Source organism: Ascaphus truei, chromosome 5, assembly GCF_040206685.1.
Source record: "Ascaphus truei isolate aAscTru1 chromosome 5, aAscTru1.hap1, whole genome shotgun sequence".
Lineage (NCBI taxonomy): Eukaryota > Metazoa > Chordata > Amphibia > Anura > Ascaphidae > Ascaphus > Ascaphus truei.
In genome coordinates, this window is record NC_134487.1 from 243,204,731 (window position 1) to 243,227,733 (window position 23,003).

At 39.0% G+C, this 23,003-nt stretch overlaps 1 protein-coding gene across 1 annotated transcript in view; it reads left to right on the top strand.

Moving 5' to 3' along the window:
• Positions 1–23,003, top strand: part of SLIT3 (slit guidance ligand 3) — a 765,483-nt gene that overhangs the window by 523,957 nt on the left and 218,523 nt on the right. The window contains exon 7 of the mRNA XM_075601882.1: positions 15,074–15,145. Within this exon, the coding sequence (XP_075457997.1) occupies positions 15,074–15,145 (72 nt within the window). The remainder of the gene's footprint in view (positions 1–15,073; positions 15,146–23,003) is intronic.

The window sequence follows — 23,003 nt, forward strand, 5'->3', positions numbered from 1 at the left end:
ACTACAGGGTTTCTCAGCAACGATATCCTTCTAATTTAAATGGTTCAAACTAATATAACTGTGAATGTGCGACTGTTGTCTTTGTAACTGCTCTGTTGGAAGAAAATACATTGGAGTCAAAATTTGAAGAAACTGAATATTTTATTGTCCCTTTTCATATTTGTGTATGCAGAAATGATGGTGCTTTACATGGGCTTCATTTGTTTTCATTACGAAAGATTAATTTGATCAGATTTGCGCTGTAAAGAGTAGATGGTAACATTGATAGAACACAAAATTAACCCATTTTCAATGATAAAAGAACAAGGAAAATATGCAGAAAGAAAATATTGTTCTAGTTCTGGTTAGGAAAAGTAATGTAGGAATCAAGAGGAAATGGTCATTTGATGAAGCCCTAGCAGCATTTAAAAATCGGAGGCTTTCAGAGGTCAGTTTATTACAGTATTGTTTGAGAGTCTATACCAAACATGTTGTCTAAGTCTCTATTGAGACTACAGTGATACTCTGATTACCAAAAATACACTGGAATAAAGAGTTAGAACACCTAGATTAACATTCCACGGTGATCCTTAGTGATGTTGCCAATGCTGGCTTTAAAATGTTTAAATAAGATTTGTAGCAGAGCCTTGACCTTTGGCAGAACCCATTTGGTTTGGTTTTTCTGCATTGCAGTGGTTCACTACCAACTGGAAGAAGAATGACATAAAGAGGGTGTTCCTACTATCAAATAAACCATTTAAGTCATTCATAGACACTGTGACCTCCGCTGCAGCCGTAGAGGTCAAAGCCAATGTCGGTGTTGGTATGTGCATTAGAGTTAATGTGCAAATACTCCAAGAATATATCTGCAGAAGGTTCACGCTCAAAAGTCGTCATAGCGCTTTTATAGTCTTGCATTAACATTGTAGATACTGTATGAGAAAAGCAATATGTCCAATCCCAACAGTGGCTATTGGAATTTGTGTGCTCTCACTTAATCCCCTTCTTCTCACACAATAAAAATTAAAAAACATGCATCTTTTGTTATTTACAAGCTCCATGTCCAGCTAAAATGGACAAGCTGTGGTCAAAAATTTGACACAAAATAATTTGAGAAGATTACTCCTTTCACTGTATCATGAACTATAGTTGAATATGAAACGGTACTGCGGAATTTAGCTGTAACTTTGGACCGCATTACATAAACTATGTCAAACTATGTTTAATGCCCCCAGATATATGGGTAATGAATATTTGTCGGTTCTTCACAATTCAGGGCATAAAAGCCAGAAAGAGCCGCAGTTCGCGAGAAATTGTCATAATGCAGCAGAGATACTGTCATGCGCTATCGATATTTAAATGAGTTCTATCATGTGACACAAAGTGGACCTATCCAGGAGCAGTCTAGTAGGTAAAATAGCTGGTATTGCACCAGGATAAAAAGATGTAGTGACCGCAGGAAAATAGCAGGTCTTTGAAATGGGATACACTCGCTGGTAAGTAAAATACATTTAATCAGCACTAGGGAATTTTTGACTATCTGAATGAAAGAAAAAGTTTGCTTATTGCATTTCAGCTTTAAGTTTAAACAATATTTTCTGGAGTTTGGTATTAGAATAAATGTAATAAACAATAATCTTGTTTTAAGTTTTTCTTAGAAATGTTCTACATTTATATTCCCGAATATTAGAAATATTTGTTATGTATTATACATATACTTGTATTTAGCAGAGGTTTTAATAACAGCTTTGGGATCAGCTAGGACATTTTATCCAGATGTCTAAGCTTTTAAGACAGAACCTATGGAATTTGTTTTTCTCAATTTCATATTAGTCCAACATAATGCATTGGAACCTGCAAAGATTCTGAATATTATTTATTTATAAAATATTTTACCAGGAAGTAATACATTGAGAGTTACCTCTCATTTTCAAGTATGTCCTGGGCACAGAGTTAAGACAAATAATACATGGTTACAAATACAGTTACATAAATGAGCAGGGTATACATTATATACAAGACATTGCGTGCACAGTTAAAGATAATATATATTATGGGCGTATGAAACAGTTACAGACCAGATTAAAATGTGTGACAGACTTAGATTTGAAAGAACTTAAACTGGTGGTGGATGTGAAAATATAACTGCTTATTAAAAGTTTTATTTCTTCCGTTTTACTCGAAAATAGAAGGATTTAGAATGTATGTTTCTTTCATACAACAATTATATACTAAATAGAGAATTTTAACTTTAAATCGCATTTCCTTATGATAATGTTAATTCTAAAAATCGTAGCTAATGCAGAACGAAGATTAATGATAATATATATATATATATATATATATATATATATATATATATATATATATATATACACATACATACATATATATATATATATATATATATATATATATACACATACATACATATATATATATATATATATATATATATATATATATATATATATATATTGTATATAGTGCAGTTGTTTTTTTTTGCCCTGAAATAGTTCAATTTTTGTCTTGATACTCAGATCCCAATATTCATTAAAAAGGTGGAAGATCGAAAGAAACTCAAGAAGGATACTCACATTGGGGAATCTTGCATACCATGTGCATAATTCCGTAATCTAAACATCTTTCTTGCTATTTTATATAACCTGCATTATAGAGATGATTATTTACATAGTTGACATGAGGTTGTCCATCGAGTTCAACCTACGTAAAATTTAGTCAACATAGACTATATTTGTATTTATATTGATTAAGAGGAAGGCAAACAAAACAATGGTAATATTGACATTTAATTTACCATGTAAAATGTACACTGTAAATCCATGAACAGACATTCTTTATTATATGCATTGTTTTATCCACTAGACTTGGTCATGTATACCCAAGTATATGGTCTTTGGTTGTAGACTAATAATTGTCAAGTAACAGCAAAGAACATGTCACCCATGTTCAAACCAAGATCTTTTTAGTGGGACAGTGGAAGATCAACCCTAAACTGAGCCTTCAGTGCTAGTGGTGATAGCTCAAATATTATTAAATAACGTTTTCATGTTGCTGTACTTATGGAGGTTGCTTCTGCAATAAAATAGGGACCATGAAATTACATTTTCCTAAGCTTTCCATTGTTGACCTTTCTTAATATTTTGGAATGGTTGTCTTTATCATTGGTAAGAATAAATGATTAACCAACCATTATTGACTAATGGCATGGAGCTTTAGAATGACCACGAGAGGTACAAATCTCCCTAGCAATATTCATTCAAATGGAAAATTATTCTTCAAAGTTGATCGTCTGTAATGGTGAAAGGAAATACTGCAAATTGTGAATGTGTTTTCATTTTGAAAAAATAAAACAAAGCTTAGTAATTTCCTTGCATTTGATATTAGGTAGCGATATATACTGTAAATGTTTATCCGAATAAATATCAAATGCTTTTTTAAATTGAGCAAATGTCTTAAAAAAGTCAATCTTGCTCTTAAAGGGAAAAAATTATTAACAAAAGAAAACAAAATTGAATTATTCATGCAGAAGTTGCTATTTTATAGACAGAAATAAGTTAGTTGCTGTAAATGTTAGAACCTGTGAACAGGTTTGTGCTTGCACCAGTAGTAGAAGTCAAATCTGTTTCACATAGATGTAGCGAGACTTCCTGTCTCAGGAGACGCGGCCGAGAAAGCAAAGATCTCCACGGCTCACGGTGTCTGCCGCGGTCAGGCAGCTGGGAGTCCATGCTTCCGGATTGAACCCCACAGTGTTAATCCTCCGGTGCCGCGGCCATCGCAGACAGATAATCGCAGCGTTGCGGAAACAATTAGTCTGATTACATCAGTATGCAATTCTTAATAATTAGAGCAATGTCCATTTATAATTCTACACTGTACTTTTGCATACAGTCAAAGTATATGGCGATCACGTCCACTAACATATAAAACCTGCTTCCAGGGACATTTAATTATTTTTGGTAAGTTGGCAAATATGATTGGGAAAGTATGATAAATGAATTTGGTTAGAAAGTAACTGCCTTGCAATGGAGGGCATGTTTCTATCTCAATGTACACAAGGTTGTACACAAGAACTTGGGAGCTTTCCACCTTTGTCCAGTATCCAATTGAAAAATAGTGCTTTAGTACTATACTATGTTCCTGCAAGTGAAATTATTATTTACATGATAAGGCATTGTTTTAATTTTACATACCCAGTGTTTCCACAAGATAGATGCTTTATCCTGCTATGCAGATTTTCAGATAACTCATTAAAGCTAAATGACGCTATATATCTTCATAAAGTTAATGGTCTTCCAGAATAAGCTGTCATCACCTGTCCAGATTTCGCACAGATAAGACTCATAGAACATTGGAGTAAAAGTGATTACGTTACATTCCTTAAAGCTAATTTTTCCCCAGTGACAATAATTTATCTTGAGATGGCTTTTCATTCTAAATTCTCTTTTTTAATTACGTGCTGTACTGCGTTGTATATCTAACAATCTTCATCCATATTCATCTGCCACTGGTGTCATATATATATATATATATATATATATATATATATATATACCATGCATTTAAACAGCTCTAATCTGAATCAGTTTTCAGCTAGCGTGTGGTCCCTTACCATTGTCATAACACTAAAAGAAAGAACTGAGAATTGGAAATCCTTTGCAGATAGGGATATTATTTAGTTTTTTTTATTTGCAGAACTCTCATTCATTGTGAAAATTATACTGGAGCATATTGAATAACACCAAAGGCACTAAAGAGACTGTGACTAATGATGGATAGAATTTGCAGGTTTCAAGCGTCTCAAAAAAAATGCCTTTAAACACCAATTTTTTCTGCTTGTGTAATTGCACCCACTTCAGTTTTATGAACCATGCTAATAGTGTGCGCAGGTCACATCGGAAACTAAAAGCACGGAGTAAATGGTACAATACCTAGAAATTAGGAAATGCATGTAGAGTAAAATAAAACAGATTTTGTCACAGAGATATAGGAGTCCATGTCAATTGCATGTAATTACCCAGAATCCCTAGCTGCAGTGGAAGCATTGCATGCGAAGGCTACGCTCATAGTGATGGCGACGTCAGGCTACGGTTGCTGGAAAAATCAAATTGAGATGACTTCCAGCGATCGTGACCAAGCCGTCGTTCCGTCGCGTCGCACTAACTATAAGCGCACGCGACGGCAGCAATGCATTTGTTTTGACACAACGTTGCGTTGCTGTCACCCTCGCCGGCACTATAAGCTAGTGATGGCGACACGACGTCGTCGTTGCGGCAAAACAAATGCATTGTCGCTTAAAGTGCATGCGACGGCGACAAAGCAAGGGAGCAACAGTGCTACCAGAAATCTGGTAGTCACTGATATTTTATTTTTTCGGCGATGGTCTCCCCTTGCGGCCAATCGGGAGCTTCTCCGTGACTCTGCGCTCCCCTTTTATGCCTTGCAGCCAGCGACGTCGCCTAAACTTCAAATACAACTCATCGCAATGGCGACAGGTGACGTCATAGGTCGCCGTCGTCGGCAGAATAAGCGCAGCCTAAAAGATATAATGAGGAAATACAGGGTTGCAGACCTGCCTGAGGAGACATGTGAATGCACCACAAGTGTGTATTTTTACTTGCCGAATCTCTCATGTAAATAGTTTTTTTTCCTAGCGCAAAGATAGCCTTGACCAGAATAAGTGCATACCATTCTGATCAAGGTACAAGTCAACGCAAAACATTAGAGTAAAGAAAGTACTGGAATAAAATATAAATTTTAGAGCACATTTTATCTTGTTTCTAAAAAACCATCAAGATAACATGTCCAAAGCATAAATAGAATCAAAAGAGAAAAGCCTGACCCTCATTAGTATTAAAATAGTTATTTTTTAAAAATTATTTTTATATAATATAAATGTATGTACCAGTCTCTCAAAAATTGTAAGCCCATAAGTATCAATAAATAAAACGTCAAGCCTCCTTTAATAAAACAAAAATGTAATTGCCCTCAGGTTTGAAGCAGAGGGATTCCGGAGCTGAACGACATTAATTTAAGCTCCGGAGTCCCCCTGCTTCCCGAGATACTTACCTCCGAATGGGGATCACATTGTTGCTTCCTATTGGCCTGTGGGACACAAGCTTTTTTGGGTGCCCAGCCAGAGCTTAAGCAGGGGCAGGTTCTCAGGTATGTATCTCGGAATGCAGGGGGAATGCAGCTGAAATTAATGAGGCACTGCCCCTTTAAGTGTGGTGTTTTAGATCTAACCCCATTGGTTTTTGTTTTGAAATCTCACTTCTTTTTTTCTTTTTTCAAAATACATTTTATTTCCACAAAAGTTTCAGGGTTTTTTTTTTTTTCAAATCTTCGACCATTTTATTAAAAAAAAAAAAAATACAATTAAAAAATAAAGGAAAAAACAAACAAAAACAAATGAGAGCATGGGATATTTGAGGGTTTATAATTATAATTCATTCGGGCTGCAAAAATCATTCTGAAGTTGAATTTGGAGTTTGAATCGAACGTTCCATTTCAGAACTGCTCGAATCTGCGAATGAGCCCATCCTTAATAAAAATAATAACAATTTTTCTTTTACATGTTTCTGCCTGAAGTTTAAGAAACTTGTTAACCAAATGTCTTACATTTTATGCAGAAAATCTTGGGGGCTTCTTTGACTCGGATGTGAGTTTTGGACTGAATGTGGTGAGATTAGCCGATTCAGAGTTTATAGAATACACCCATTAAGAAAAGTTTACATCAAAAAAGATTTTTAAGCTAAGGAAAAGAAAAACAAACAACTAATCCAGTTGTAGAATTGTATTCATCCTATTATAATATACACACTAGGTCACTTCTTTTTAACTTCTCTTTTACCCAAACCACAAGCTGATGCACACAGGGCAACATAGGAAAAAAATAGCTCGATGCATTGGGGGTTAATTAGTAAAGTACAGTAGCTTGTAACATTCGTCACCTTCAAGTGACTTGGATTGCCAATGATATTACAATTAGTAATGGCAATCATAAATTAGAATTAGAGAGTAAATCCTATGGTAGCTTAGAGCAGTGGTGTTTAACCTCTTTTTGGTTAAAGAACCCTATAATTATATTGTGAAATTCTGAGGAAGCCCAATCCCCTCTTACTGCATGTCTGAGATCAGATGCATTGTAAGGAATCCCAACCCTCTCTAATAGAGCGTCAGAGATCAGATGCATTGTAATGGACCCCAGCCCTCTCTAAAAGCGTGTCTGAGATCAGATGCATTGTAAGGAACCCCAACCCTCTCTAATATCACGTCAGAGATCAGATGCATTGTAAGGCTCCGAACCTTCTCTAATAGTGCGATATCAGATATATTGTAAGGAACCCCAATCCTCTCTAATAGCGTGTCTGATATCAGATATACTGTAAGGAACCCCAACCCTCTCTAATAGCACGTCTGATATCAGATATATTGTAAGGAACCCCAACTCTCTCTAATAGCGTGTCTGAGATCATATGCATTGTAAATTCTCCAGTATTTGGTACAATTTTCAAATGACCTGAAAATGGCAGGGCACCCATTAGGGATGCATGTAGAAGCCAAAGGTTTCTAGGAAACACTGGCTTAGAGAGTTAAAATAAGACTACTACAGCAATTTCAAAGTTACATTGTTCAAGATTGATTTGTAAAACATGTCTTACAAAACTTACAGTGGTGGCCATGTTTCTCCAAAGTAAAAAAAAATAAAATAACGATTACTGTGAAGAATGTGATTAGCACATGAAAAAGAAAAAGCACATTGGGTGGTATGAGAAAATATACCCATGGCTCTACAATGACTTGCATCCCATTTCCAGCATTTACGTGGTTAAAAAAGATGCACTGAGCACATGCATTACTAATGCAAACTACCATATCACTTTTGTGACTTTTATTTCAAAATGTTAAAATACATACATACATTCATTATGTATGAAAGCTTTTGCATAGTTTAAACAAAAAGATGCACTGAACTCTGGTAAAATGCTAATGTTTGGTAATGCAGGGATCTTAAAATATTATTATTTTTATTATTGTTTATTTGTTCCGCTGCGCGATACAGTACAGAGTGACATACAGAGTGACATCAATTACATATATTGAACAACATACAAGTAAGGACAGACAAGGGCAAACAGACACAGAAGATAATGAGGGCCCTGCTCTTGAGAACTTACAGTCTAGAGGGAATAAGGGGCAATGTGGAAACCAAAGTTAGACTGGCTGCTCATTGTAGATGCCTCAGAATGGTGTATGGTCCCATTAAGGTTTGGGAGGGGGTATGTTAGGGGGAGTTAGATAGTGCAGAGTTTGGTGCAACCACACATCTGGTACAATTAGGGTTGGAGGGGGAAGGTGGATTTTAGGGGGATGCCAGGTAGGCTGCTTTAATATGTAGCTTTTATTAAAACATTTTCTTGTGTGTAAAAATTACAGTAGCGGTTTTCTGATCTTAAAAGTCATGAATTAGACAGCATCTTAATACTCCAGCTGCATATCACAGAAGAAAAAAGTACTCTTGGTTTATGCCTTCACAGCTCAAAAGAACTCTGTGGAGACAATTTGCAAATGCATCTTAGTGGAATAGCAGCATGGATGGGCTTCCATCATGTTACTAGTGCATGATGTACATCAATGGGTGTAATCTGTAAAACTAGACACATTTTAGTTACTACTTCCATGTCATATCTGACATTGATTTGTCACAAATATGCCACATTACAAGAGATAAAAGTAATATCTCTCTAAAAATATAGCAACTAAAAATGCCACATGTGCACACATTCACATGTCTCAGACAGGTCTGCTACACTGCTGTTTACCATTATCTCTTAGCATACAGTGATTCCACTGCAGCTAGGGATTCTGGGTAATGACATGCAAATGAGCACACAGTGTCACCTTTCTCTTCTTATCCATTTTAACATGAATCCCTGCAAGCGTATGCCTGCCGTATTACACGGCTTTTCAGCACAGGAGGGGTTAAAGAAGTGCATAGCCAATAAACTTACTCATAGACAGTTGTTTCGACCTTTTGGGTCTCATCAGTGTGAGGATGGTTACTGGCTTTTTATGATGTTATAATATTAGCAATAGCTATTTGTCCCACGTGCTGTATGGAATTACTGATAGGATTGCTTTTTTATTATACACCTCTTCATAGAGACATACAGTATATTGTAATTGTAATTTTTGATGCCTCCTGTAGGGTGCAACACAAATATTCATCAGTCAAGCTATTCTTTGGCTAAAAAATAACATTTTTATTGCAGAAGCACATGGTATTTGAGTATGACTACTGCTACAGTATGTTTAATTTTCTATTACTGGAAGAATGGTAGGGATGAGCACAAAATCCTTTTTAATATTCGTACCAATCATGTTCTTTGGCCGTCTGAAAGCTGGTCAGAAAGCTTTTTCTGTTCGTTAATGCAACTGTGCTGCAGTAATGTATTAAATAGCAAATAAAAACACATTAGACACATACAGTACTGTACAATATAACTATTGCTTAAAGTCATAACAGAACGTAGTTGAACTCACACATCTCATCCAGGTTTCCTGAAACCTTTTGAACATTAAAATGATGGACATGGAAATATAACTCTGACGGTGCTGGAAGACTAGCAGTACTCAAGTGCCGCCGGTCTTCTGGGATCGCAACCACGTGATCACTTGGCTTAGCAATCACGTGGTCACAGCCCCCTGGTGACATGAACCGAAGTGAAGGGGGCTCTGCCTAGAAAACAACCAAAATATAGCATTATTACTATAATTTATTTATAATGTGGCAACATAATCTGTAGCGCTGTACAACAGGGTCGGATGATGAAAACAATAAAATATCAAACATTAACATACATTGTTACAGTAGGTAAGGAGGGCCCTGTCCCAAGGAGTTTATAATCTATAAGGAAGAGTAAGTGGAAACATAAGGTCATATACTGTAGCTACTTGTTAATTGAAGGAGTTGGCGTCGAGGACCAGGTAAGAGGGGTTATGCAGAGGTAGAGCTGTGAGAGCTGGGTAACATGTGAAGTTGGAAATGCTTCAATATACATCTTAAATATTTGACCAAAAGCCGATAACAGAGCAGCAGTAACATCAGCAAACAGCTGCCACCAAAGGCTACACTGTCTTTGCTGCAACCAGGGTGTTGTTTCTAAGAGCGTCTGAGGTGAAGTGAAAACAGTTGAGCAGGAAACAGACCCCCACAGTAGAGATGCAGGGGGGGTGCTGGTGATATCCATATCCTTAAAGTTGTGTCTGTCTTTTCCCCATGATGTTAACCCTGTCCACGCTTGCTTAGTGGACAGGGGCAGTGAAGGTGAAGCATATTGGGGAGACTCTCTGAGGGGCTGCCTTTGCTGTGACTCAGGTGTTGTTTCTAAAAGAGTCTGAGCATGATGTACCCTGTATGGTATAAGAGCCACTGTCATGCCAGCCTTCATGACATGCAGGGCAAATCATAAGGCTAGCCTAATGGTTAAATCAAGACCTTGAAAGTGCTTTGTTTCAAGCATGAGAAAAATAGATCAAGACAGAAAGCAAAAAAACATTTTTCTGCCTGAAATCTTGAAATATTGATATATAAGTGCACTACATTTTCCATAGAGTATTTTATGTCAAGTTATGTGTGCCAGAGATTTTGACATTAAAGCAGTCATGCTGCTTGATGATCTGTTTTTATTGTACTACTTTAACTAAGGTGTCCCATAGAGCTATAGAGATATAACTAGGTTTGTTCACTGAGCAAGAATACTTGCTTGGTAGACATAATATGGCCATTGGGTTAGCCTTAGTCTGGTGGCAACAGCAATCTGCAAAATCATGGGGAGATAACAGTGTGCCTTTACATTGGTGACCCTGGGTATTTGTTTCATACACCGACATGGGACCATATGGTACAATTACAAAAAGAAACAATGGGTACTGCTGCTTTAAGAAAATTAAAAATAATGTTAAGAAATGAAAAATGATGATGGACCAATCCATAATTAAATGTGTCTCAATTAACTCATCATCCACTTTGTCTATAAACACTCAACAGGACCACTTTAGGACGCTGGTGGATCCTTGGTAAAGTATAAACCAGTGGGACCCTTTGAGCCCAAACCCATGAGCCTTAACCCTGTAAGTGAAAAAATAATTCAACAAATACATTTTGGGCCTGGGGGGTGGAGGACTTAAGGAGCTGGGAGGTGGGGGTAGTTATGGAATTGGGAGTGTAGTTATGGACGCAGGGTGAGGGATTAGGTATGTTCCAGGTGGTAAAGGTATGGCCTGGGGGTTAAGGAGGGCCACAACAGAGTGTTGGGGGGTGGGGGGAGCCGAGTGTACCTACCTGTAGCATCAGAGGATGGAGAGGCCTAGGAGGGGGGGCACTGTCAGAGGGTTAGATGGGGCACCCCCTCTGATTGGCACCTCTCTGGACACCCTCCAGCATGCCCCCTCCGACAGGCACCTCTATGGATTCGGCACTACATGTTAGTCCCTGCTGCCCCCCCCCCCCCCTCACACACCCCCACCCCCTTCCTGTCGGCAGCCTTGGGTGGGTACCTAACGGCCATGGTTCCATTGCAAATGCCCATTTTGTCCATTAGATAATGGGGCCCTGCACCTCAAGAAAGGGGAAATTGTGTCTAGGACAAAAGACAGTGTCATATTTAATAACTTGAATATACTGTAGCTGATTGAGACCTTTTTAAAAAAACATTGCAAAATAATTTTTGGGTCAATGTATTAAGGTCTTTTCTCCAAGTTTTGTGCCGTGATTAAGGGGGTGTTAAAAGAATGAGTTATGGAAGAGTTACTGGACACACAGATTACAATGAGATGTGTCAAACTCTGCTTCTTTGCACATGACTTTTTTTTTATTGTTTATTTGCGTCAAAAAACTCGACCATCTCAGATGGCATAAACTTTTCTGGCTAACAATTTGAATCAAATGTAAGAATCATGCTGTATAAAACTATATTAATATAGATACTAAGTGGGTTAGTGAATACTTACCTGTAAACAGGAATCATATTATTGCAGAGGCAGCCAGAGAAGCGGTTCAAGTAGTAATATACATTATCTGCTCCCATCTGATGTTAGCCACCAATTACCTGACAAATATCGGTATACTGTTTACTAACTAAATGCTGAGCAGGTCTCAACTTCTGTGTTCCCGGTTGAATACTTTTGCCAAACGGACCAACTACCTGTTGAGACTCTGCTTGCTAAGTATGAAATGTGCAGAAGAGCATTTACAGAACATTCTGAATTAATTTACAATATGTACGAAGCAGCAATGGTGTTGTTCCCGTTTTCCTATACACAATAAGCCATAACCATACATTATTGGATAGGTGTTTAACTTTCAACCAATCTAGCATGTTTCAGTGGACTCAAACAAACTATTACACTACTTTTTAAATGGTCATTGGAAAAAAGCCTGATTTAATATGATTTTCCATCAGTAAGAATCATAGAATAATTTATAGATTCAATTCTATTTCCTGCATTAGAATTGCTATGTGATTAGGTCTACTAAAGATGAATGCTATTTCATTGTAAAATACATTGTAGCACACCGTGTCAAACATGTCCTATCATTAAAACGTGCTTAGGCGTATGGGGTTGTGTTATTGGAAATAACCATAATTGAATTTTGCACAAGTGGAACATCAGGAGCTCTGACATTACCAGAACAGTTTGAAAGGTAGACAACGGTAAATCACTTTTAGAAATCATGCAAACAAATTTTCCGTTAGTACTAAACAAACAGTATGGGGATGGAGATAGTTTAAAGTGTTTGCTTATCCATAACTGGACTGAAGCAGTTTGCCAGTTTGTTATAGTGCAGATTGGAACACATCGATTATCTGCAATTCACAGAAATATGAAGGTAAACATTTAAAAGCTCCCCACTATATTTCCTGACAAGTGCTTGGAAGATAAATGATCAATTCTGTAGCAATATGGGTGCATTGATAAATATGACCTTAGCACTAGCATACAAACAAGACTCATGCAATACATCAAAGCTTTCAGACATCTATGAGTTACTGCAATACTTCTCACTGCTGAATCAGTATTTCTGTGGAGCATAATAGTACATTAGTGATTGACCCCTTTCTTGCCAAAGCTTTCTAGTACTTCATAGGCACCCACTGCAGTGTTTAAGAGAATTTTATTCTATATTTTTTTTATGTTCAGTGCAAGTAAATAATCATTATTTATGTGTTTCAAACTTCATATACTGTACGTAGGGTTCACAAGTTTCGTACATCATGTTTTCTTTTATATGTAGTAATTGCTTGTTAAAATTATTTAAGAATAATTGACATTCCTAAAAAGAAATCAATGATCAACATTTCATTTGTAGTGTACCTGTTCCTATACACATTATTAGTCAGTAGATATTTCTGTTCAGCTAGAGAGAAGCTATAACACATTGCTCTACAAGATGGTATTTTGAATGAACAGGAACAGAAGCCACATACTCACTGCAGTTCCTACAACAGAACTATAAAGTTCAAGTAAAAAACAGCAAACCATGTTTCACTGTCTAGCAAATAAAATGCACATATTGACTTTTATTTATCTAGACCATTGCTGGGCAACAGGCAGTTCTGGAGCCTTCTGTGACCCTTGGAGGCTTAACTTGTGGTCTTCAACAGCTGGCCAACCAAACAGCAACCTTTCCCTCTCCCCCTAGTGCTGAAGGAGTGGAAATGTTGATGGTAGGAATCGTAGCTTCTTCCTGCTCCTTCAGCTCCCTAATGATAGTGCTAATCACTAGTTCCCAGTGTAAGGAGACAAATGGGACAATTTTCGTTAGCTCGTTGGCATTAACCCGCTGACTCGAGGGATGGGGAGAGGCTCCTATATATTATGTGGTTAATGTTATACCCTTGAGTATATCATATTACCTACCACTGACCTAGACAATTAGCTTTTCTTGGGAGTATTCAATAAGAACAAGCATTCAGTTCCACATATTAAATTCAAGTTTAATGCTTTAGTGTCTCAAATAACACTTTCCAAAGGGGAAACTAACATAATGATTATCAGTCCTTTACTTTTCATTTGTTAAACAGTTGTTCTACTGTCAATAGGCAATACAAATTTTGCTGAATTTTGACCATACTGAACACAACGTGACAATTTTTTTCATTTGTACGTTTTACAATTTTATGTACACAACTAGTACTGGATACACTACAATAAGTTAAAAAAAAAAAGAAGCAATGAAATCTGCTTAGGTCCGACTATCATGAGTGTCTCCTATTGATAGTTGGGCATAAGAGAGATGAAGTCCCCAATGCCCTAGATGGGAGGTACAGTAAGCTTGGCTAGTTAAATCTCCCCCCCCCCCTAGTAAATATGAATTTGAAAGAAATGCAATGACATAGAGCTATCTGGAGGGGATTCACTAAGCTTTCATAAGGGTCATTGCAGCATGATCCTGCAAAGTATTCAAGTCAATGGCAGCAGTTAATGCCGGATCAAGCTTCGATATCCCTTAGCAGAGCTTCGTAAATCTTGCCTTATGTACCAAGGCAAAAGTGGGGCAGTTATGGGGCAAACACATTGCTCCAGATGCATCAAAGGAAAAAAAAAAACATTTATTTCAAAAATTCATTTTCTTTGATACATATGGTGCAGTTTTTTTGGGCAGAATTAATTATAATTATAACTAGACCACTTCTGCATTGTCAGGTAACAGTAGGCCACAGTATTCAGTGGTGCTAGCTAGAAATTAAAGTGAATGTTGTACCTTGGCCAATTATTTTGTCGATACAGCCTGTGCTGTTCACTACTGGTTGCTGAGAGCTGTTCAAGCCAAGTAATAATATTTGTCAATTTATGTATGACTGCTGGTCACATTGCTATAAAAATCGACTCCCATGACAATTCACAAATTGTTCTTAGTATATTTGCCAACATGCATGCCCATTGCTGGGAAGGAACAGATTTATTACCTTGTACGAATCAGTTTGTTCTTGTTCGCATAAATATTGGATGTTGGTGAAACAAGTGTGGATGAATAATGCTTTTTTTCTTCTTTACTTTTCAGTACGCTCAATAATAATAACATCACCCGCATTCCACTTACCAGTTTCAACCATATGCCCAAGATCAGAACTCTGTAAGTATTATTTTATGTGGATTATATAACTGTGGTATCCCAAAAATGTTTAAGCTTAATTAAATATATCTGTGTAACCCCTCTTTACCTGGCTCCTAAAAGAAGTCTACATCGAAATCACTTATTTTTTTAATAAAGGTGGTGCTCATTGTCTCGATTTATCTTCTCAGGGTGCTGGCATCCTGGTTGGCTGGGCATGTATGCTAAGATGGTATTAATGAAGGGTGACAGGAACTGTATTGGTACAAACTACAGCTTTATTCATTCCATTGATTAGGCTCCTCATGTATGACATCTCTTCAGACAATAATGAGTGGCAAATAATACAGTTGCATTAGGTATTCTTTCCTGGTAACTCTAACCACTATCCTAGAGAGGTTCTTGACTTGGTACCGTAGCACTGGGTATGAGTAGTAGTCCTTTCCCTGCATTTGGATTTGCCTCTTTCCCACCAAGACCCGTGGTTGGGATACTCTATCTTCAGGGATTAACATCCCATCACTCTGAGGAGTACCCCTCTATAGCCCTAGGTATCAAAAGGGGCTTGCATTTAGAACTGGTTAGTATGGGTCAATCCCATGGTGCTCTGGAGCCTTTATTTAAAACGACTCACCCCGGAGTATCATGCATCCTCCATCTTTCAAGGCAGACAACAAAACTCTAACATCTGCCATGGGCTATGACTAGAACGGGCATGTTCACTAGCTATAAAATAATAAAGGAGACCAGACATCCTGAAACATATAGCTCTACACTTAAACATGACACACTATATACAGTGATGTCCCCCATCTGTGTCTCCTCCTGGGACTTGGATCTAGAAGTTTCCACCCTCCACTATATATTCCTGCTAGTTACATCACTGGTTACAATACTTACAAGGGGAGTGGTTTGGGTTATACTTAGTCTTCCTGTGCTAGGTGACAAGCGAAGGGCATTACCCTTTCTAAGCACATTGTGTTAACCCTTTTAAGGCCCTTAACCTTTAGTAGTCCCTAACAGGGGGGCTACATGTGATATTGTCATTAAATACATGATATATGAATAAATCTATGAACCACTTTTTAGTGCCTGAGTGAAGAAGCTGAAATTTAGAACAGAAGACTTTAGCCCATATATATTGAGCAGTCCTATTCTTTACGATACCTTCAAGTAAAAGGGCGGAAGTTGTGTTATGAAGTAGCACTACTTAGTAAATATGGAGTATAAATGTATCAACCAATTTATTTGACACCTTTTATATTTAGCAATCTTTTTCCTATGTATTAACCAATCTTTGACACAACTTTGGTCCCTGGCTGTCTTATATTGAAATCCTATCTATGTTTGCACAAGAATGCAATTTCACCAAGCAGAAAGAAAAAAGTTAATGTCAAGCATTAACCGATGTCCTTATATCTAGCATTACACTTAATTTGGCAAATCCAGGGTAGATATTTTATGCACCACAGCACCGTGAACAATCAGGATCAAGTATGATGTGTCAGATTCTGAAATGTGCTTTATCCCTACATAGAAGAGATTATGCTCTTGCAAAACAGAGCTTATGTCATTTTATCATGTGACACTTTTTAGAAATGCAATTATCCTGTTTGTTTTCATGTCCGTGCAATATTATATGGTATGATATGACATTTCAGGTAAGCAACGTTTAGTTAAGAGCAGGTTCTATGCTTGCAAAATGTCTTTATGTCAAAATGCATGATGTAACATATACTGGGCAAAATACATTACACATCCTTTCTGTAACAATGGAACATGCCGCTGCATTCTGCTGCTATAAACTTGTTTTAACAAGACTACCTCTTGAGGTACTATCGGTAATGCCTTGTTGATACCTCGTCATAGGTAAATTTCCTTCTCTTTTTTTTTCTCAACTGCAGCACAGCAAAGATACTTGTTTTTATGAAATCCAATTAATTTCTCTCCTGGGAAAGAGTCATTTTGCAGCCTCCTGTTTTCATACATATTGCATGATTTCTAGAGACGAAAAAACTATACAAACGTTAAACAGTTTACTGAGTATTTATACAGTATCAGTAGCAAGTTATAAAGAGACTTTAGATAGTGGCCAGCCTCAAGTATATAAATTTAAGCTTGTGCTTGCATTCTTTTCTAGTTTTAGCAAATAAAAATATCACTTGTGAGCACATTCACGTCTCAGATAGGTCTGCAACCCTGCCTTTCCCCATTACCTCTTAGCATACAGTGTTTCCACTGCATCCAGGGATTCTGGGAAATGACATGCAAATGAGCACACAGAGTCACCTTTTGTTTCTTATCCATTTTAACACAGACACCTATAAGCTTATACCTGCCGCATTACACAGATTTTCAATGCAGCCTGGGTTAAAGAAGTGCATAACTAGTTAAATCTATTCAAAAACAGCTGTTTTAACCTTTGGGGTCTCTTCAGTGTGAGGGTGGTTGTACTGGTTTTGCAATGTGAAGTTGGAACAGGTTTCAACCACACATTATATAACTTATGGTGGGTAAAAAAAAAAGTAACAAAACCTTCCACCATACAGTGTATAGCAAATAAAAATATCACTCATGAGCACAGTCACGTCTGAGACAGGTCTGCATCCCTGCTTTTAACCATTCATGATTTCTAGTTTTACAAAGCTACCAACCATATTTTCTCCTTGTGCAGTATATTCACGTTTGACTCGTTTTGTGAACGTGTTTGTGAAACGTAATCTGCATTCAAGCTAATTAATAAACGTATACTGTTAAAATTGCTCAAGGATGATACATCTAATATAGTGAATTTTATGCTCCACTGAGAATGTAAAGAATAATTGCAGGAATATACAACTAGCAAAATTGTGTCCCTGTAGCCTCCTTCGTCCTAACCAAGGCCTTGTGTGTTATGGAAGGCTAGAACTTATCTTGATAGATGTATCATATATATATATATATATATATATATATATATATATATATATATAAAATCAAAAAATAAATAGATGATACCGTTCTGTGGCTAACGAAATGCTTTTATTTGTGCGAGCTTTCGAGATACACTGATCTCTTCTTCCGGCGATGTTACAATGAATGAAGCAAGCAAAAGGTATACTTAACAACAGTGTCTATTGGAATGTTATCTGTGCTGGTCCTTCCCCCGGTGTGGATGTGTTTTATGGCTAGAGGTGTCAGAAGGTTCCTGAAAGCAAGTGATGTAAGAGTGTGTGTGTAACAGTGTGAATAAAAATGAATGGAGAGCCCACAGTATATACAGTGCTTTACAAAAGGTGTGTGTGGAGTGGGAGTGGATATAAATGGTGTGGGTGGGTGTGGAAATGTGAGAGATAGTAGCACAACTAAAAGTGTGTGTTGATACTTTGTGGTCCCTATTGGTGTATGGGGATGGAAAAACAAGGAGTATTAGTATGTGTAAGAGATAGCTGTGTGTGCATACATATAGCACAGTATGTACAGACATGGCCTTTTGACACCTCTAGCCATAAAACACATCCATACCGGGGGAAGGACCAGCACAGATAACATTCCAATAGACACTGTTGTTAAGTATACCTTTTGCTTGCTTCATTCATTGTAACATCGCCGGAAGAAGAGATCAGTGTATCTCGAAAGCTCGCACAAATAAAAGCATTTCGTTAGCCACAGAACGGTATAATCTATTTATTTTTTGATTATTGAAGCTCGGCTAACACGGTACTGATACCTCTACATGTATATATATATATATATATATATATATATATATACAGGTAAACCCCGTTATAACGCGACCCGTTATAACGCGAATCGCACACACTGCACACTCTCACTGCACACACTGCACACACAGCACACACTCTCACTGCACACTGCACACACTGTTCACTGCGCACACTGCACACACGCTCACTGCACACAGTGCTCTCACTGCACACACTGCACACACTGCACACAGCACACACTCTCACTGCACACTGCACACACTGTTCACTGCGCACACTGTTCACTGCGCACACTGTTCACTGCGCACACTGCACACACGCTCACTGCAGACACTGCACACACTGCTCTCACTGCACACACTGCTCTCACTGCACACACTGCTCTCACTGCACACACTGCTCTCACTGCACACACTGCTCTCACTGCACACACTGTTCTCACTGCACACACTGTTCTCACTGCACACACTGCACACTCTCACTGCACACACTGCACACAGCACACACTCACTGCACACTGCACACACTGTTCACTGCGCACACTGCACACACGCTCACTGCACACACTGCTTTCACTGCACACACTGCTCTCACTACACACACTGCTCTCACTGCACACGCACTCTACACTGCACGCACTCTACACTGCATGCACTCTACACTGCACGCACTCTACACTGCACGCACTCTACACTGCACGCACTCTACACTGCACGCACACACTCTACACTGCACGCACACACTCTACACTGCACGCACACACTCCCACTGCACGCACACACTCCCACTGCACGCACACACTCCCACTGCACGCACACACTCCCACTGCACGCACACACTCCCACTGCACACTCCAGACACTCCCAGCACTCACTGCACACTGCTCACAGCACACTCTCACAGCACACAGCTCTCACAATACACTCACATGTCAGCAGCCCACCCAACCCCCTCACATGTCAGCAGCCCACCCGCCCCTCACATGTAAGCAGCCCACCCCCTCACATGTCAGCAGCCCCCCCCTCACATGTCAGCAGAATCACATGTCAGCAGCCCCCCCCCTCACATGTCAGCAGCCCACCCCCCCCCTCACATGTCTGCAGCCCACCCCCCCCTCACATGTCAGCAGCCCACCCCCCCTCACATGTCAGCAGCCCACCCCCCCCTCACATGTCAGCAGCCCACCCCCCACCACATGTCAGCAGCCCACCCCCCACCACATGTCAGCAGCCCACCCCCCACCACATGTCAGCAGCCCACCCCCCCTCACATGTCAGCAGCCCACCCCCCTCACATGTCAGCAGCCCACCCCCCCTCACATGTCAGCAGAATCACATGTCAGCAGCCCACCCCCACCACATGTCAGCAGCCCACCCCCACCACATGTCAGCAGCCCACCCCCCACCACATGTCAGCAGCCCACCCCCCACCAGCCCGTTTTTCACACCCCCTCCCACCAGCCCGTTTTTCACCCCCCCCCCCCCCCCCACACACACACAAACCACCACCACCACTCCTACCTTAGCTCAGCACCAGTACTAAGCCTAAGCCCCGCCCCCTCATTCTCTGACCTCTCCGGAAGAAGAAAAAAAACACACGGCTGACGGGGGCTGGGAGGGAGAGGGAGGGGGCTGGGAGGGAGAGGGAGGGGAGAGGGAGGGGGCTGGGAGGGAGAGGGGGGGGGCTGGGAGGGAGGGAGGAGGGATGAATCGCCGCCGGTTTTTTTAAACTCTTTTTTTAAAATATATTTAATTAACTGGCGCCCGGCCAGCGTCATTGCGGGCTCCACAGAGAGGCCAGATGGGCCGCATGTTGTGCAGGCCTCTTCCTTCCCTCCTCACTCCCTCCCTCCCGATCAGGCACGCGGCGGCCATTTTTTTTTAAAATAGCGCGACCCCGTTACTAACGTGGTGGTCTCAGGGTGGATCCCGAGGACCGCGCTATAACGGGGTTTACCTGTTTATATATATATATATATATATAATATAAAAAAGAAAAGAACAAAGCGCACCCCCTTGTGCATTATCTTCAATGATGTGGAAGAGCATATATTTAATAAAATAAATGTGTGGTAGACAATACACACTTACAAGATAAAAAATGAACGATTCATATAAAGGTATCTTTGGGTGTCAGTGCTGGAAAGCAACCAGGATAGAATGGGGGAACCGCCGATCAAACTCACCAAGGTTCCCGCTTCCTATCCTGGTTGTTTTACAGCACTGACACCCAAAGATACCTTTATATGAATCGTACATTTTTTATCTTGTAAGTGTGTATTGTCTACCACACATTTATTTTATTAAATATATGCTCTTCTACATCATTGAAGATAATGCACTAGGGGGTTTGCTTTGTTCTTTTCCTTTTTTCACTTAGTTGCCATTTGGGGAGTGATTCTCCCTTGGATGTAGCAGCCCCCCTCATCATCATTTATCTGGCGGTTTGGTTTCACCAAAAATACAAGTGAGAACAGATTCCACCTGGTTGAAGTCTTCCGGATTGGACTTTTAATATGTATTTTTTATTGATTTCTGGGATTTTATTTTATCTGGAGTGTATTATTAGTGCACGTATATTTATGTGTTAGCGCTGTTTTGTTTTTTCTATATATATATATATACTGTGTGTATAAATATGTGTATATATATATTATCATATTGCTTACTATGTCACTGTGTAATGAGTCAAATTAGTTTGTCTTATATTGTGACTATGTTTTATATGTAAAATTGGAGCTGAAGCTTTCAAAGCTGTAGGCATCCCAGCATCTGCAAGGATCCATCAGGGCAGACCTAGTGCATGTTAGTTGGGGAGATTTTACGTCCTTTGAGTGTATGGATCTCCTAGATCCTCACTGTCATAATCTTCTGATGTAGGACAAGGGCCATGTTCAAGATTAGATATTAAAGAATGTGAATTGTTGATTGGTCTATGGGCTTTAGATCTGTGTATGTTGCTAGATGAGAATCAAGGAATGCAATATTGCTTCAAATCTGATTTTATTGTCATTTGTTATTTCTAGTATGTGGAATGTACATGAAAATATTTAAAAAATCCCTGTTATCAGATGACTTCCCAAAACTTTCCCTCTCCACTTACAGAATCCCAATCAATACAGGACACACAATGCTGGTGTTAAAGGCAGCAGCAATTTTATTAAACATTAATTATTTCCAAACAAAAAAACCCATAATAAATAAGCCAGTGAACATTCCTGGCCAACCAAAACCTTCAAATCCATCCTCTTGAATAATTATCCCAAGGTTGCTAGACAGCAGTCGCTGCCTTATAGCCACTTGTCTTCATCGTCTTCATTTTCATCTTCATTTATCTCCATCGCCTTCCCAAAAAAAGACCCTGACCAAGGATCCAAACAATTTCCAATTTAATTTCCAAGCTCGGGAATCCAAGGCCCCGCTGGAGCCACTTAACCCCATCAAGTTGACACCTGCCACCCCTTAACCACCAAAGCCTTCTCAATAACTTCCTGAAGACCCAAATTAAAAATTTCCAATGCTACATACGATAGATGAACCCCATCTGCTTTAAACAGGCCCTTTTCACCATACTCCAAGTCCCAATGCCTAACTAAGAATGCCCCTAAATGTTTAATAAAGCCTGAATTTGCTTTGTTTAGTTTCCTATGTCAACATTCTAATGCTTTACAGAACCAAATACTGACCCATTTCTTGCTGGGGCTTACTTTTGATCATACCAAAGTGGCTTTAAAAAAGATAATGCACACCTGCCAAAACCAAACCTCTGTTGTCCGTACTAAAAACTATTTTTGTTTTCAAGTAAAAGGCACCCAATTTCCACAACCATCAAAACAGTATATGGAAAAGCAAAACAGTATATGGAAAAGTTAACGAAGAGACAAATTTCTCAACCACTCTTCTTTTAACGACAACTCTGGCCACAATTCCACACACCACAGGCCTTTAAAAAAGGCCTCACAACTAAATAAGCCAGAAGGATCTGTGAAACGTTCCACTCCCTCATTAAACTGCACCCTTTCTCTCCATGCCAACCTCCCATTATAATTCTCAAGCAAGTTTTCCAAGACTCTCAGATCCACCTTCATCTCCCTGTTAATGCGCATGTACTATTGGAACCCCACATTCCCTGGCAATACGCTGAAACGAGCTAAGCAAAGGAAAACACATTTC